Here is an 18,610-nt window from a genome sequence, read left to right as displayed (position 1 = left end):
TATATTTCTCCATGGAAAAATTTTCCTACATAACTTAAATTAGTGATATTTTTGGAACTAATTTTGCAAGGCATAGCAACAAAATGGCCAAAGAGGTCGAAACTATTTTTCTGAAAATGATAGTCACGGGCTTAGCAATTTTCAAATGATATCAATGAATGATAGAAAAGATCTTTAAAAGATTAAATAAAAAAAAATGCTTCGTATATGAAAGGGGCTGCTTCCTCATCAACGCCCCGCTCTTTACGCCAAAGTTTGACTCTTTCTCTCAACTCTTCTTTTTAAAACAGCAAAAAACTTTAATGTAAAGAGTGGGGCGTTGATGAGGAAGCAGCCCCTTTCATATAAGAAGTAATTTCTGTTCGTTTTAAGTTTTAATGTCGCTCCTTACTTTCAGTTAAAAAACTTCGTTTTTTTATTTAATTTCTGAACGTATTTGAATCAATGCATGTTTTGATTTTGGCTCTCCGTAGAGGAATAATTAATCCAAAATTTGCATTTTGTATTCTCATGTTTTTATTACATATATGAGGGGGTCCACCCCCTCGTCAGTACCTCGCTCTTTACACTAAAGCTTAAATCTTGTCCCAATTCATTAAGAATGACCCCTGAATCACAAAAGCCGTAGAATAAATAGTTGAAATTACTAAAAATACTTTAGCGTAAAGATCGAGGTATTAGCAGGAGGTGAGCCCCTCGTAGGCGTAACAATTTCTGTTCTTTTAAGTTTTAATACTGCTCCTTACTTCCAGTTGAAAAAACTTTTCATATTTATTTTTTCATTGTTTTTTTTTTTAATAATGCTAGAAGATCCTGCGCTCCCTTCATGGAAATTTTCTTCCTCCATGACAAATTCCTCGATGGAAAGTTCCCCCAACATATCCCCCTCTTCTCAGCCCTCTCCCCAACCAAAAAATCCCCCTGAAAACGACTGTACACTTCCCAATAACCATTACCATATGTAAGCACATGTCAAAGTTTGTAACTTGTAGCCCCTCCCACGAGGACTGTGGGGGAGTAAGTCGTCCCCAAAGACATAGTTATAAGGTTTTTCGACTACACTGAATAAAATGGCTATCTCAGAGTTTTGATCCGTTGGCTTTGGAAAAATAATTGGTCAAACTTATCAACACTGGTTGACACTAGTCAAAGTTTGTAACTTGTAGCCCCTCTCACGGGGACTGTGGAGGAGTAAGTCCGCTCTTTACTATAGTTCGTTACCACGAACTGTTTGATAAACATAGTAATTTTTGTTTGTTTTAAGTATTAATGTTATTCCTTACTTTGAGTTTGGAAAAACTTGTTCCTTTTTTATTTAATTCCAAACACAAGCCAAAGACATACAAAATCTTTGGTTTATTATTACATAAAAATTTATAGTTATGAAGCTGCTTAAGGTAAAATTTAAAGCTAAGATTGGCTGGAAAATAACACAAACAAATTATTCCTTATATTGAACATTATTTAACAAAATTAGAATTTTAGAATAAAGAGCAGTGTATTGAGGAGGGGGTGAATTTCGCCATATACGTTATATGAGGGTATTTAACCCCTTGTCAATACCTCGCACCTTACGCTTAAGTTCGCATTTTGTTCCTATTCTTTAAGAATGAACCCTGAATCACAAAGGCGTTTAATTGGAATAAATAGCTCTTTTGATTTTCCTGAAAATACTTTAGTGTAGCATCGACAAGGGGACGAACCCCCTCATATACGTAATGGTTTCTGTTCGTTTTAAGTTTTAATGTTACTCCTTACTTGCAGTTGGAAAACTTATTTTTTCTTAATTCCTGAATTTTTTAAATAATGCTGGGAAATCAAGCACCCAGCTGGATTTCCATGGATATTCTCCTCCCCCCTGAAAAATTGGAAGATCCTCCCCCATAACCCTCTCCTCTCACCCCCTCCCCCACCAGAAAATACCCCTTGAAAACGTCTGTATACTTCCCAATAACCAATACTTGGCTATATTTAAACAATGGGCTAAGTTCATAACTGGTAACCATTCCCCCAGGGACTCAGGGTGGGGGTTGATTCGGCCTCAAAGGCATAGTTATTAGATATTTTGACTATGCTGAACAAAATGGCTATCTCAAAATTTTGATTCGGTTACTTTGGTTAGAAAGTGTGTGTTAGGGGGCCTAGTTGTTCTCCAATTTTTATGGTCACTTAAAAAAGGCACTAGAACTTTTAATTTCCGTTTGAATGAGTGAGCCCTCTCGCAGAATTCTAGGACCACTGGATCAATGCGATCATTCCGGGGAAAAAAAACAAACGTGTCCGTGATCTCTCTTCTGGCAAAAAGTATAAAATTCCACATGTGTGCACACAAGAGATTCAAACCTCTACAGTAGGGTTCTCTGATAAGCCGAATCTAATGGTGTGACTCTCATGAAGATTCTTTGCCTTTTAGGGGGTATTTCCCCTTTTTCGAAAATAAGGCAAGTTTTTTCAGGCTTTTAACTTTTGATGGATAGGACTAAATTTGATGGAACCTATATATTTAAAATCAGCATAAAAATTCGATTGTTTTGATACATCTATTGGTATCGAAATTCCGTTTTTTAGAGTTTTGGTTGCTATTGAGCCGGATCACACCTTACTTACAGTTCGTTACCACAAACGGTTCGATAATCTCATTCAGAAGAGTCTTTTAGACAGCAATTTTTACAGTAGAGGTATCCTAATCTTATGCTATGTGACATGTTTTTGAACTTTAGTTTAAATGCGAGTTTTCTCTTCGTCTTTCTCTTTTGTATAGTGTTTGTTTTTTTATCTTTGTTTGTCCTTTTCATGTTTTGCTGAAGCTGTCATTTTTTCCCCTTGTCTTTTAGTAGAGTGTCCTTGTTGTCTATTAGTAGAGCTGTCACATATCGTTAAAAGGCGTCACCTCAACCAACTTGATAATACTTTGCCTCGTCCCGAAGATACGATATGTAGAGACTTCCTAAGCTTTGGAACAGTGGCCTCCTCTAAATAAAAACCGGATTTGCAAAAAAATGTGAGGGGGATTTGGAACCGTGAGAAAAGTTGAGAAGACTTGATAAGAGATGGAAGAAATACTAGCCAAATATCACCAAATATGCTAGACCCAAAATGTCAAAATGGTCGTAAGAAGCACATTCAAGGTTCTTTGGCGCCGGATAGGCGAGACCGTCATCTGGTGCTCACCAGAAGTAAGTAACTAAACAAGTTTTGTTTGTTAAAAATTCAGCACCAAGGAGGCTGATTTAAGCGCATCAGTTTTCGCGGAACCAGAAAGAAGTCCTTTCCTTTTTCTGTAGTTTTTATGCATATTTAGGGTTTAGCATAGATCTCTTGAAAATTCTTTTGTCCACAGTGCTGAATCAAGAATGTACTTACAAATACATCATTAAAATTTTACAGTCTAACCCTACTTAGCAAAAATTCAGGCTGAAAGTTCTAGCTTTTTGATAGGTAAAAAGTGGAAGGAGTTCGGTTGTATAGATTTAATATTAAGGTTGATATGTGTCTTGTTCTCTACCAAAGGAAATTCAGCAAAAGAGAAATTTATGGAATTTATAAACGAAAATGAAATAAGCAAGAAACATCGGTTATATAATGTACTCTAAAGTATTTTAGGTTTGTAGTTGGCTTCGGTCATCAGATTGAAACTTTTGAAATGCTAATAAGCATTACTCTCATTTCTGTTCTTCGAAAATCGGACAAGGGATGCTCTGAATCATTAAATTTTGGTAACTACTACTACTAATAATAATAATTTACTGCAGCATCAAGCCACCTGAGGCCAACACAGCTACGCACGCTCCTCCTCCGACTTAATCTATCCAAGGCCTCCTTCCTTACACCCTCCCAGGAAGTTCCCATTTCCTTTAAATCTTTATTTATGACATCCTCCAAACCTAGACGAGGACGACCTGCTTTCCATGTAGCCCCAGACGGTTGGCCAAAAAGGACAATCTTCGGCAATCTATCATCCTTCATCCGCAAAACTTGGCCTAGCCATTTCAGCCTTTCTTTCATTATAGCCCTAGAAAGCGGGATTGAACTACATTTTTCGTACAACCTACTGTTTGAAATACGGTCAGTCAGCGTGGTACCCAGAACAATCCGTAGGCAATTTCTCTGGAAAATATCTAGTAAATTTTCGTCTGCTTTACGGAGCGCCAGTGTCGCCACTGTCATTTAACCACTGTCATCACTATATTATGACCACTGACACATCACTATGACCACTGACAACTGTGTCAGTGGTCATAGTTAACTGTGAAAAAACACCTTGAGCCTTAGCTATTCTACTTTTAACATCTTCACTGCTCCCACCGTCTTTACTGATAATACTACCAAGGTAAGTGAAGCTGTCAACCTGATCAATCTTTTTGTTACCTAACTTCACCTTTTCACCTTCACTTATTCCTAGCCTTAGTGATTTAATCTTCTTAACATTAATTTTCAAGCCTATTCTAGCACCCTGAACTCGTAAAAACTCTAAAAATTCATTCATTTTGCTCACTCTTTCATCTAATATTCTTAAATCATCAGCATAATCTAAGTTAAGGAGCGTTTTTCCTCCCCATTTTATTCCGTGGTCTCCAATTGTCTTTCCTGTGCTACTTAAGACGAAGTCCATCAAAATGATCTATATAAAGGGGGATAGAACACAACCCTGCTTAACTCCTGATTTAAAACAAAACCAATTGCTAACCTCATTTCCTACCTTAACCACAGCAGTATTATTCTCGTACATAGCACAAATCACTTTAATGTATTTTTCTGGTATACCACATAAGTATAAGACCTTTGCAAACGCTCTTCTATCAACAGAATCGAAAGCTTGCTCTTAATCGATAAAACAGAGGACCAAAGGTGTTTGACAACGAGGGGACTTCTCAATTATTAACCTAAGAGTGAAAACGTGGTCAACACATCCTCTACCTTTTCTAAAACAACACTGTTCTTACCTTAAAACTTTGTCTACAGCATCTCTCAGTATAAAAAGTATCAAATTACTAAGTAATTTGCTACCTACAAAGACCAGACTGATGCCTCAATAACTACGACACTCACTCTTGTCACCTTTCTTATACAGTGGTTTAATTAAGGTTTTCCTAAAATCATTAGGTGCTTCCCGTTTTCAAAAATCATATTCATAATCTTCAGTAGCTTATTTCTGACCTCAGAGCTTTCTTTAAGAAACTCATTTATCACACTATCAGCACCTGGATCCTTATTGTTTTTTAATCCTTTTAGTACTGTCGCTAATTCTTTGTCACAAAACAAATCTTCCTTTACATCCAAGGTATCACAAACTTTTTCATTTTCATCTATATCTTTTCCTGCAACTGTATCTCGGTTTAGCACATTCTCAAAATGTTCCACCCATCTTTCTTCAACTTTTTCCTTTCCATCATTCTTTAACTTTTTCTTTTTTCCATCACCGAGTAAGTTACCACAAAACAAAAGTGAATCTTTTATGTGTCTCTTTAATTTCATTCGAATGTTTATGTTTCTTTTTAATAAGAAGAAGGTCTGCAATTTGATTTGTATGAGTCCGGGCTATTTTTCCCCAAATTCAAAACAAACGGACGTTTTTCAGATTTCATTAACTTTCATATTGTCTTTCTAGGTTTGAGTTTTTCATCTTCACGTGGATATAGATGGTCAATTCACGCTTGGGTGTACTCCTTGAGTTGGTGCGTCCTACCGTTCTGTGGATGGAATTCTTACGTTCCAGAGGGATTCATGATAAGGTATTTTTCAGTGGAATAAACTTGGAAACGTCTCAAGAATTTTTTCATTGTATTGGGGCACAATTTTGAAGCTTTCAAGTCATTCACCTAATTTGAATCGACCACCGCAGACACTGGGTCAATTAAAACCCAATTTCAGGGGTGTATTTCTGAAGCCACATTATTTGTAAGTGCCGTCAGCACCGTAAAAAAAAATAATCGAAATTAAAGCACAATCATAATTCAAGTTCTTCTTTATGGTCCTGAGACCTGGATGGCTGCGGCTTAAGCCCGTGATGCCATAGATGTGACCCAAGCTAATTCCCCGACACGAATCATAGAGATAAGGTAGTTTGGCCAAGTCTCGAGCTCACCACTCCTGACTCTAACAAATCACATACCTCAGTCTTGTCAGCTCACAGACGGTACCTTACTGTAGCTCCGCCATTCATTCCACATTCCAGCAAAATACCCAAAGCAAGCTATTCAATTTTGATCCCCGAACCATGGTTTAAAACGCCCCAGCTCAGATGATAGCCTTTTCAAGTACCTCTCCATGATCTGTACTGATTTCCAGCATGCAGTCATGCTTCCATAGGAATGTTTTAGACTGAAGGTGAGAATCGCACCTATCTCTACGCTAAATTATCATATGAATTTCAAAATATCCATATAAAATCATACAGTAGAGATCTCAAATTCCAATCTACAAAATAAACAAAATTTCATTTCATCAACCAGGTCATTACGCCCATTGCATTTTCGATCTTCTCAAATGCTTTTTATTTTGAATAAACTTGAATGTCAAAAACCATCCAAAACCGAAAACTTTTGTCTAAATTTCAAGAGCCCAGCTGTAAAAAAAAAAGTTAATTGCGGATCCATACCTGGATCCGCATATTTTCATAAATGCTGGATCCATAAATTTTCATAAACCTGTTGGTTTGGTGGGTTCCAAGGAGTTTTAGGTGGCTGATGCTGGTTATTAGAACCTCCTGGTCTCAGTAGCTCTTGAGAATATACTCCCCAACTCTCGATACGCTCCCCACTGCTTCTGACTATTTTCCCATACTTAACCTTAAGCGAGGGGATGGCATTTTACTTCTTCTACTCAGTACCTTTTCCAAGTATCTGATAGGGTATCCGTGCATCGTTCAGTATGTGGCTCTTTCCATACCTCTAGCAATATTAGACTAATAGGTTTTGAATCAGCTCTTGCTGATTTTGTGACATTCTTGTCGCAGCACTTTGGATACGGGGACTTCTTGCTGGTCCCCTCACTTGGAACAGAGTTTGAGTGGGTTTTTTCTTAGATCCACTTTTTGGGTTTCCGCTTGATAAACCCATGTTTGCTTGTAGCAGCTTCATTGATGTTGTCTTTGAATTTGCTATATTTCTTATGAATCTTTCTCTTGGGACAGTTGAGATGCTTACCAGTCGGGGCTGACTTCTTCGGGTCATTTTTAAGGGTAGCCAAGTGTTTCTAGAGTTCAAGGACAAATGCTCCTTGGTACTCATACTCCAGCTTCGATGCGTCTATTTTCTGGCTAAAAATAGTAGCCTTCTGTTTGTTAGGTCTGTAACTTAGCCTTTTCTTCATTCTTAACCCCTCCCCAGTTTTTAAAATTACAAAGCATAGATTTATGCACCATAGGAAAAATGTAGGACATCCCTCCGCTGGAGGCAAGAAACAGCCATGTTTCAAACTAATAAATTTTCAAAGCGTGATGTATGCTAACATGGACAGTTTTTTCTCACTGCATTCACGGTTATAGGCCTACAATAAAACAAATTATGTTTCGCTATAAATTGCATATTTATAAATGTAACCTATCAAACAAAAACAACATTAAGATTCGTCAAATCACTTCAAGAAGGCCACTGACAAATACATTTAAATGAAAATAATAAGAACTATATAAATTAAATCAGCGTTAAAAAATCACTAACAAATATAAGAATTTTGAAATACGAACATATAAAACCGAGAGAGTTTAGCAAGAAAAACAAAATTTGATTTGTGACAATGGAACATTCTAGCCGGTATTATTCGTATCACTTTTAAAAGATGAATAGTATATATTAACTATATCTCTTCGTTTGTCAAAACACCATGATTAATATCACAATCTTTTCATATTTTTCTTTGGAGGATTTTGACCTGATTGCATAAACTGGAAAAAAATCTATGTTTTAAGGCTGCAGAGACACGATGCACAAGTACCTCTCATTCCATTCAGCTTGTTGAGCCTACACTTGATAGAAAAGAACCTAAAAAGAATTTCAAAAGATGATAACACAGGATTCTACCTTTTTTTATTCATTATTCATAGTGTCGTTGCTTGAATAGACTCGGTTTTTCTGAAGTGTTCTTCGTTAAAGACAAATTACCAAATAGGATATGGACTTTAAAACAGGTCTGATAAAGTAATTACATAATTATGGGCATGTGATAATGTGATTTGGGCAATCAAACCTCGAAAAAGCTTTACAGTAGAAAGTCATCTTCCTACTCTGCAAGTATCATTATTAATGTTCCCATCATATTTATGATCATCAGATATAGTGAGGCGAAGAAGCGCTATAGAGAGTAACAAAACATTAAAAGAGAATTGAAGAGATTGGTGATCAGAAATTTTGGTGTTTGACTTTTCATAAACATTTTAATTTTAACAGTATTTTATGCAATACAATTTAGAAAAGATGTTGGGCACTTTTAATATTGTCATTAATATTTCTAATATGAGACATCGAAAACAAACTTGAATATGTCGAGAAATCTGCACCGAAATCATTTACGACAACTGGAAAGAATAGAGGGTCTAATAAAGTTTCTTGATTATTTCCAAGGTTAATCTTCAACTTAAGACTGTACAATATATGTTTTTATACCCAAAAATTTGGTATAGCTTGGAAAAAAAAGATGAAATGACAGTCGTTAGTAGGGATTAGTTATGAAATAAAAAACTAATTATTTCCGAAACACAAAGTAATCAATGGGAACAAAACTTCCTTCTTTTTTTCTGAAGGTAATTTAAATCTGTGTCAAATAAATAAACAAGATAATGAATAACCAAAGTTTTTTTTTATGTTACCTTTAGCTGTATGTAATCTTTATATTTCGTCGAATTCGGGAGAATGTGACACGCGTCTTTCAATAAGAACTTTTGCATTTCTTTTTCCTCAATGAGATTGCTATTGACCTGTTTCCTCTAGGAAAAAATGTGTGTTGAATATCAAATTTTAACTGTTATTTAAAAAAAAACCTTGACACAGCTGAATAAAGATATCATTCTGTTACATTGCTGCTTACATTTAGCAAAAGAATTCCAAAAGTAAACAAACTACTTATTTTTATTTGTTGCAGTTGTGGCTTTGATTTCATTAGCAGTGACTGCTGGTCTCGTGCATACGTCATCCTTCTCTGTCTTGCCGCCTACTTTGGACCTTTGTTTGTCATTATATTTTGCTACATCTACATTTTTCAATATGTTTCTGCCCATGAACAAGATGTTCGAAGACAAGCAAAAAGAATGAGCATTGATAGCACTGTGAGTAAAATAAGCAATAATTAAGTGAAAAGTAAATGACTTCTGAAAACCATAAGAAAATTAAGCATAAATTAAATTATATTACAGTAACAAAATATGAATAAACTGACGTATTTGTTTTGTTTTCTTCTACTAGTATGTTTATAAAAACAACTCCAACTATTTTAAATTAAGTGTGCAATGATACCTGACATAAACTGAATTTCAAATAAGCAGTTTATAAAGTCTACCTTTCTATCCGTAGCCCTGAATGTTTCTGCTGTTTTTAAAGGTAATGACGCTTCAGACTCTACAGTCAATCCCATAAAAAGAGCTATTATAAATTATTGCATGGATATGTATCTACTAAACAGGACTTAAAAGTGTTTATACTTCATAATCTCTAAGCTGTAGTACGACAATAAAAGAAATCCATACTTGAACTTGACACCACATGAACCTGCATTCCATTGTTTGAGAAGAAATATTTGTTTTGTGGAAACCATTAACGCAAAACTAGACCCTTTTAAACAAACCAGTAGAAAATTCAAAGCCGTGTAATAATTTTGTTTCCCTATTTCTCAGTATGAAAGACTGTAATATTATCCAAAATTGTATAAGATTTCACAAATCACAAAGGCTCATTGCTAATTTTGCAAAACATATATACAATTTGTATGCACTTCTGCGGGAATGGGTTCCCTCCTCAACCTCTATCATCGCTATTTTTAACATAATAACAGTTTCATCATTTGCGATCTATGAAATCATTTATCATTATTGCCGTTTAAGAAAATATAAGCAGAAAAGTTTGGCTCTTTCCATTCATATGTTCTATAATTTCTTTTTTTCTCTCTGTTAGTAAGGGATTTTTTTATGAGCTAGTGACTCGTGTGCCTTCCTCCTTGTTTACAGGACAAAAAGCCTTTGGGGGAATAGTATAGTGTATTATTGTATCTTTATTTCATCGTAAATAAATCTTATCCTACCCACTTCCAATTGCTCATGTTCTTGAACAATTAGTCAGAAAAGTCAAATTTAATCATAAAGGGCTAAGAGTTTGCAACCCCTTCATGTACCAAATAATTTTTTTTTCGTTTCGAGTTTTGATATTTTCTTATATTTGAAAATATTTTTGTTTTTTATTTAAATTATGTTTGTTTTAATACTGTATTTAGCTAAATATAAGGAGGACTTCCGCCTCTCAAACCCCACTTTTTGCATCAAGGTTTATCTTTTGTTGGGACAATGCTTCGAAGAAAATCCCTGATTTGAAGTATTTGGGCTTTGAAATTGAGTACAATAAACTGGTGTGTACTAGATACACTGTAAACAGTAAACTGTGTTTACAAAATAAACTGTCTTCTCTGTAATAAGAAGGGAAATTTTACCCTCCTCATTCTCTATTAACCAAATTTCAGTGGGCTTATTGATTAAATTAAAAAAATCACATAAATAAAACATATCAATCCATTCCTGGATGCTGAGAATCACGATATTTACATTTTGAAACCCACATATTCAAAGTGGTCATAACTCCTTCTCTCAGACAAGATATTACCTCTCATCAACAATTATAATTAACCAAATCTTTGCCAAATATAAAGACTCCTATCCCCAGGGAAAACCACCCCATTAAATAAAAAAAAGGAAAATAAGAATAAAAAAAATTTATTTTGTGATGCTAATAGATTAACTTTTACTCTTGTTTAAAATGTCACAATGGAGCTTCTACCTCTCAGTTATTTTGTGGTCAGATTTCACATCATTGCACTTGCTCTATTTGGAGCAAGATCGTCAGATCTTGCTCTAAATAGAGCATGTGCTCTATTACATAGGTATGGTCAGTTTCGAAGATGATAGGGTATGCTGATTATACTGGTCAGAGACACTTCGAATTAATGTTTTAAATCAAGATGGCAGTTCACCAACTAAGAATTTAAGCACAAAAGGCAGAACAATAGTTGACGCTGTGAGTACTCCTCATTCTGTTCCAAATGATATATAACATTAATTGTGGATCGATTTCAGATTTCGTAAGTGAAGTTTAAAGGTCAATTGCCAGATGATTACACAATACAACAAATGAAGATGTATATGATCGTTATGTAGGAACACCAGTATTTTCTGTTGCAAGGTGTTCTTAAGTGTTTAATTACTCCAATAATCTGGGATAGCTTCAGATTTACTCGAGGCTGTACTGCTTCGATATGATGAGGGAATAATAAGTTTTCACATAGTTTCCTCCTAAGGAAGGGAAGGTCGACCTTGAATCTGAAATCACCTGAATAATATTTCGGTTCATTTGAAGCATCTCCATCAGAAAATTTTAAATTTAAAAGGATTTTTGGAGGCCTTTGGTATCCTTCTCTCCAGAAAAGAATATGTTTAGCATCATTATTGGAACTATGTGACACTATAGTCGTTACTTCTATTGGACATACGATCTATAATGACAGTTTCTTTTTTCTGGAATGGATGTACATATAGAGATGAATGGTGTGTTGCAAGACACTCGGCTCATGAGACCAGAAGGCTATATGAATAGAACACTTAATTGTTTCCAGAATTTCGACTCAATAGTTCTTCAACCTACTTGGTTTGACACAGTAGAGTTAGGCATTTGGTGTGATCGTTTTTGCTTCTGAAGGGAGCCAGATCTTTAAATTCATCTTCAAATAGGCCCGTTTCAACATTTATGAAAAAAAAACACCCAGAGAAAAGATCACCCATTCTTCTAAGATCACCCATTGAAAAAAAAACACCTATTTTTCACCATGTTTCTCTGAAAGAAAAAGAAATTTCATATTTTATAGACAGTAGTTTTAGGGCTTATATGCATGTTAGACTTTATTGTGTAATTTACATTACGGTTGTTGCTACGGATCTTAGAGTAAGGAGGATTTTATCCCCTTCTTTAAAATTATGTAAATTTTCCTTTGTTCATAGCTTTTGACGAGCAAATTAAAAAAAAAATCATGAGTATTTAACAGATTTTGCTGTTATATATACTTTTTTTTAAGAATTTTGATTTCTTTCTATAGGGGTCGCTCTTTACTCAAAGTTTATTACTAACTCGTATCCAAAGCTCTCTTAAACAGGAGGGAGGCTACCGCTCCCTCCTTCAACCCTCAATTTCTAAATTCAAATTTAACATTAACATAGCACTGGAGCAGTCATCCCCAAAACAGTGCCCCTCAAATGTTTATCAAAGGGGGATGGATATCAAAATTTATTTTAGGATTATAATTTTCGGAGGATTTGTTCTAATAAATGAGTTTATAGGGATCTGTCCCATGAACGTTGGCTTAAAGGAAAGGGTGCAATGTTCTTCTTTCCTCGTCAACAAATAGACGTTAAAATTGTAAAAAAAAATAGAGAAATAAGAAACAATTATGTTTAAACCATATAAAACTATGGTAGACGTAGTGCTTACCCCCTATTAAATTCTCTGGCGGCGCTCACGATACCTCCCCACCCTTCCGCATTTTTTCGTGGTAAGCGTATGAATTTAAAATCTTTTATGTTATACTGGAAGTATTCCTACATTGTGGGGAGCTATTACCAAGGCCTAGTATAGAAATATTCCTTGGAATGAAGGGAGAGCACAGATTAAATTTTTTGAAAATTTAGTTAGCCAAGTGCCACTTTGCTGCGGTACAAACTATTTTGCTGTATAAAAGAGAACTAGAACCTTCAATTGATCCTGCTTAATAGTATTTTCTGATTAAATGAAATTTGTCTTGTTTTCATAAGGATTCCTCTCTTCTCGGGGTCTTTTCCCTGTTTTGAAATTATGGAAAGTGTCTGCGTGATGAATTATTAATTTTCACAATCGCCATAAGAAGCCATTTTTATGAATGTGTAGCTTTTTCTTTCTTTTTCTTTAAGTTTTGATTACTATTAGCCTAGTTCGTTTAATAGCAACTTCCTGAAAGTATGTAAAGAGGGAGGCATTGAATAGTTTGGGATGGAAGAGGAGCATACGTAGCGTTGTTGGCATCAGGTGGCTTGGTGATGCAGTGAGTTGCTAGTAGTAGTAGTAGTATTATACAAAATGTATTTTAAAATTGTGCCAAGTAAAATAAGCCTATAATATTTCTTTATGTTTGCAAAAATAAAAATTGATTTTTAATTTTAGTCAACTTGTACAATTGGGAGCTACAGAAAAGAAAAACAACTGGCCAAAATTGCTTTCGCCATCATTACTCTATGGTTGTTTGCTTGGACTCCTTATGCAGGTAAAACTCAGTCTTTTTTGTCCCCTTTATTGCTGATATACACAATTTTGGGCACATTATTTCTTCTAGCAGATATAATCAATGAACTCAGTCTTTTCTAATCAATTTGGTAACTCTAAGTAATTTCTTTTTTCCTTTTTCAGCTCATTTTATGACTAATTGGCAAAAAGAACGCACTCCGTGGGTCATTTGTCCAGTAACGAGCTGACTTTGACGGGTTTTTGTTGTAGCGTTTTTAACTGTGGAACGCTAATTGACAATCTCAGGATCCGGATTCTGCTTTATTTTAACCCTATTTGGGCTAAGTTTTAGATATTATGGTGAAAAAGTATTGGAAAACGGCACCCATGCACAAATCGTCCCCTGAGAGCGGTTTTGTCGTAACTAAGGTTTTCAAAATCCCGAGAAAAACGACTTTGAAAATTTCGCCTTTGCTGGAGCTTACACGGTACAACCGATCTTTTTCGCAAATACACCGAAAAAAAGAGAAAAAATAACTAGGAGGGTCTCCCGAATATCAGATGAAAAAGGTGAAGTTTTCATTGTCAAAAATTGAAATGAAATACAGATACAGATACAGAAATACGACAATCCGACCTTACCGAAATTTTAGTAAACTTAGATACGACAAAATAGTGTGGGCTGCCCATTCTTTTCACCATGCAGCAATACTATTCTTTTCACAGATGTAGCAATACTATTTGAAAAAGAATAAAATTAACAACAAATCAAAAATGTTCGTTTTTCTTGAGTTTCTTTGCTGGCTACCGTTTTGCTTTAATTGAATCCTCCTCTGAACATGGATCTCGCGCAGACGGAGAGGCTTCCAAACGTTCAGTAGCCCCCTTGGCCTTGTAGTACTGTTCAATCTTGGTTTCAAAATACTTCTGGTCTTGGTTGGGGATGAGCTTCAGGAGATACTTGACGTCTTTGATTTTCGTATTAGGTAGATCAATATTTTTGCCCCAAATTTTGGGCAAAACAAGACGTTCAACAACACGGACAGCCGAAGTGTTGGGGCACTTTTTAACCGAAGTACATTTTTGTGATATAGTAGCCACTTGCAAGCCTCCAGAGAAAGAAGTTCTGAATCAAATTCTCTTAGCGTTATCCTGATGGAACTCAAGCTGTTTTACCTTTGAATACGGTACCAACGAGTGACTGGGTCATTTGTAGGACATTCAAAGGACGTGTCTTTCTCACTTTCAGTAACTTCCTCACAGGACCTAGTAGAGAAAACCAATCAAGGTGCTTTAGCCCCCGCTCAATAGTGCTATTTACAACATCAACCTCCTGTGTAGTCAAATGACCTTGTTCACAAAACTTAAAAAAAGTTAGTTTTGTGTGATAGGGTACTTTATGAAGGAGTTGTCCAGGCGAATCTACAAAGAGCATTTAGATATGACCAAAAGCTGTATTTTGACCCATTAAATATCTCTACAATGATGTAGTAGCCTGGAAAATGAAAAAAAAAATTTGACCATGGAAAATATGGCGACACCTTTTTATTTTGACAAAGCCTTTTCAATTCTTTCATAAAAGGAAATTATGTATACAAATTTTCTTTCACATCAGTCCTTAAATAGTTCTGTTTGATGTTAAAGTGCTCTCAGTGCTATATATCAAGTGCTACCCAGGGTTTTGTTATACAAGGTTTTCAACAATCACGATTCCAATGGAGTGCTTTCTATTTAATTTCCTTTTTTAGGGGTGTCAGGTGTGTTTTCAAAATTCTTGTAAATTTGTTTTCAAACAACATTTGCCATTAAGTTTCATCGGAACAGTACTTACCACTGCTACAAATCGCAATTTTTTTGCCAGGGATTTGTTTTTTCAATCTACTCCCTTGTTTTTATCCCCGTGGCATCCCTGTTTTTAGAAACCGCTACTTTTCTTGGGTAAATACACTAGCAACCTCAACGCCTGGCCTTAGGTCCAGGGAGGCCTGACTCAGATGCCAAAAATTGACTTTTACTTTTACCGTTTTTTCATAAAGCTGTTGTGTTTGTTGAATCAAATGTATGTTCATCATCTATCAGATTCTGAACTACTTGACTATAATGGGTCTATAATATAAGAGCTAATATATTATACAATATATTGTATATAGTATTAATAGTATATAGTAATAATAAGATCATAAGCTTTATAACAATTGTAAAAGCTATAATAAACAAAAGAGATCAGACATAAAGTCATATGATAATTCAAATTTAAAACGATATAACTTACTATCAATGAATACATGAGACCCGAAACAAACAAAATTTACAATGAATAACCAAGTCAAATGTAAAACAAATAAAGACTACCGCAAAGAGGAGTACGGCTAATTCCTTCAAAGTCTTCTAAAGGCCAGAACGGCCTTTACTCTTCTCTGAAATCTGCTTTTGTTCTGAGCTGCTTATTTTGGCCTATCACAACATCAACAACAACACAACAAAATTGATTTCTCAAGGCTAATGAAGATTTACAAATAAGAGTGGTGCTACCTGTCCATTTCCCCTCACAAAACCTCTAAATGGCTTGAATATCATTTGTATTTCATTGAAGAGGATGTGAATTTTGAACAGCTTGGTTCTTATTTGTCAAAAAATCAATGCAACGACAAAAATGTAAGAACATTGATAATAATAACCAAGATTACTGAAAAAAATTAATGAAAAAAGACTGGTGGTTTATTAAATAATATTCATCCACAAAAGTCTCAGCAACTTTTTTTTATTCACGTTATAAAAGAGAAAATATTTTGAACACTTTTGTGCTCAGTATAGCGCAAAAGACGCTTTGGCGTTTAGAAGGATAAGACGGTGTTAGCCCTATTCTTATTTGTGTTTATTTCGGTTCATTTTATTTTTCATTATCATACGACTTTATTTCTGCTCGTCTTTAGATGAATATGGCTTGATAATTTTGTTTTAAAGACTGTTTTTTTGAAAAACCTTTTTTAATTAATTAATCTTTTAAGCGATTCAGTAGTGTTCAGCTTGTTTGTTTAGTACCTGTATTAGTAATAGTATTTTCTTCTTCTAGTTATCAGCATAATGGGATTGCTTTCGATGCATTCATATCTGACACCACTTGGCACTATGATTCCAGCACTTTGCGCCAAAACTGCTTCCATCTACAATCCGGTTGTCTATGCTCTCATGCATCCCAAATATAAGCAGGTTCGTGATAGTACAACTCAATTTCTTACACATAAAGGACTGAGTAGGAGCAGAATTTTTGGGCTAAAAGCATGAATTTCATCTATATATTTCCGTTTTTAACAAGCTGTTGACAGTAAATAACACGGCTAATAACTACCAATTTGAATCATTCTGCATTTCGGATACTATTGTTATTTTAAGTTTGAGTCTTAGAGATCCCTAGAAACGAAGCTCGTCAGAATCCCGCTAAAAAAATTGATAAATTTACATTAAAGGCTTCATTGTTTATTCTTTTGTCTTTTAAATTATAAGAGAAGTAACTGTTTTCTTTAGAATTTTGCGCCCATTTTTCCCCTTTGACTAAAAGTTGAAAAGTACTTTTAAAGAAAGCTTAAATGGTGTACGAAATAAACTTTTACACAATCCCCAGTCTTTGTTTTTGGAGGCTCTGGTCACACTTTTGTTATGATCACCATATGACGTTTAATCACCTTCAACGTCTGTTGACACTTCAAGTTTTGCTTCTCTCCGTTAACTTTCCATTTCAACTCCGAGTAGCCTTGAAATTAAAGAATCCTGACAGAAATAGATGAATTCGAAGGATTTACGTAGTGCTCTCTGATGGGAGCTCTTGGAGCACTTTAATATTTGAATTTGATGTAAGATTCAGCTTTTCTAAAAGCATTATATCCATTGAATTGGGATTTCAGTGCATGTTTTGATCTCAGAACTCATTTTTATACATAAGATCGTGGCACTTCCCTTCTTTGCCATTTTTTCATTCTCTGACAACTCTGAAAGTGAGATATGTGTTACCCCTATTGAAGTCTTTCTAGCACAGTGGACATTTCCAATCTTCAGTACCTCCCGAACCTTCTCCTAAAGCTGACACTTAAGATGTCTAAATATGCCCTTCCTTTCTTAGTCTTCCTTGTTTTGGACTATTAGTATGTTGGTACACATAAAAAAAATCTCTTGGGTAAGAAATTACCGTCCTGTTTTCTCTTGACTTATGGATGAAAACAAGCTTGGCTTTCTTTCCTATAGCCATGCTGACTTGCAGTACAAGTAGACCGTTGTCGATTGGCCTCAGTATATCAGGTTTTTATTGCTGATCTTTGAGAGTTGTTCTTTGAGCCGCTTCCTGCACTCTTGTCTCGTCTTTGTGTCTCTTTAGGTTTCTAAACAGAATCTTCTGAATTTCTGTTTTGGCTTGACAACCACTTTTAATCTTAGGCGAAGAGAAGGCAAGAATGGAGTGTGATTTTTTTTCAGAATGCCCATACACTTGTATCATACACTTGTATCAATATCTGTGAATGAATATGTTAAACAGTTCAATACCAGTATAAAATCTATCATGTTGCCACTTTTCCCATCAGATTACCACCACGTGACTTTCTTCTTTCCCTGGGTTTGATTACTGTGCATGCGATAAAGAGGTTGTTTTCTCGATAATATTCAGTGAGTTAATCTCCACTGCCCATGATCTTTCTGATTCTGAACTCCCCTACTATGTCTTTGTGTTTGTTATTGTCACTTTCCATCACGGCATTGATGTACCCAAAGACTGTAATGATGTCGGGCTTAGAAATTTAATTTCCAAGGCTCTGAAGCTGAGATTAGAAATCTTAGAACTCGTCTCTAATCTTAAACAAAAATCCAGACCATCCAATACCATGAAGAGGCTATCTCTTTTGATCTGGATCAGCATGAATTTGCATGAGACGTATATCAGTGACAGCATGGAGTTTATTATTCCTCTTGTCAACAAAAGCATACTCCTTGTCTGTGCGTTTCACGTTGTCTTTCAGAGGGTAGCAGGGCTGCATGTCCTATTGGTTATCAGCGTTAGCTGGTAGATGTGTCTCTCAGAAACTAATGATATCCCTTTGTACCGGTTTGCTTTAATGGGGAGCATATCTTACTTTCGTGGCTTTGAAAACCTCTGAAGATTTACGGTGCCGATTGCAGTG

General features: G+C 35.3%; 1 protein-coding gene across 1 annotated transcript in view; it reads left to right on the top strand.

Moving 5' to 3' along the window:
* Positions 1-18,610, top strand: part of LOC136031943 (rhodopsin-like) — a 94,074-nt gene that overhangs the window by 66,200 nt on the left and 9,264 nt on the right. Inside the window, exons 6-9 of the mRNA XM_065711945.1 lie at positions 5,609-5,732; positions 9,079-9,262; positions 13,383-13,482; positions 16,516-16,652. Of these exons, the coding sequence (XP_065568017.1) occupies positions 5,609-5,732; positions 9,079-9,262; positions 13,383-13,482; positions 16,516-16,652 (545 nt within the window). The remainder of the gene's footprint in view (positions 1-5,608; positions 5,733-9,078; positions 9,263-13,382; positions 13,483-16,515; positions 16,653-18,610) is intronic.

This window comes from Artemia franciscana, chromosome 10 (assembly GCF_032884065.1).
Source record: "Artemia franciscana chromosome 10, ASM3288406v1, whole genome shotgun sequence".
Classification (NCBI taxonomy): domain Eukaryota; kingdom Metazoa; phylum Arthropoda; class Branchiopoda; order Anostraca; family Artemiidae; genus Artemia; species Artemia franciscana.
This window is presented reverse-complemented; position numbering and strand designations above follow the sequence as displayed.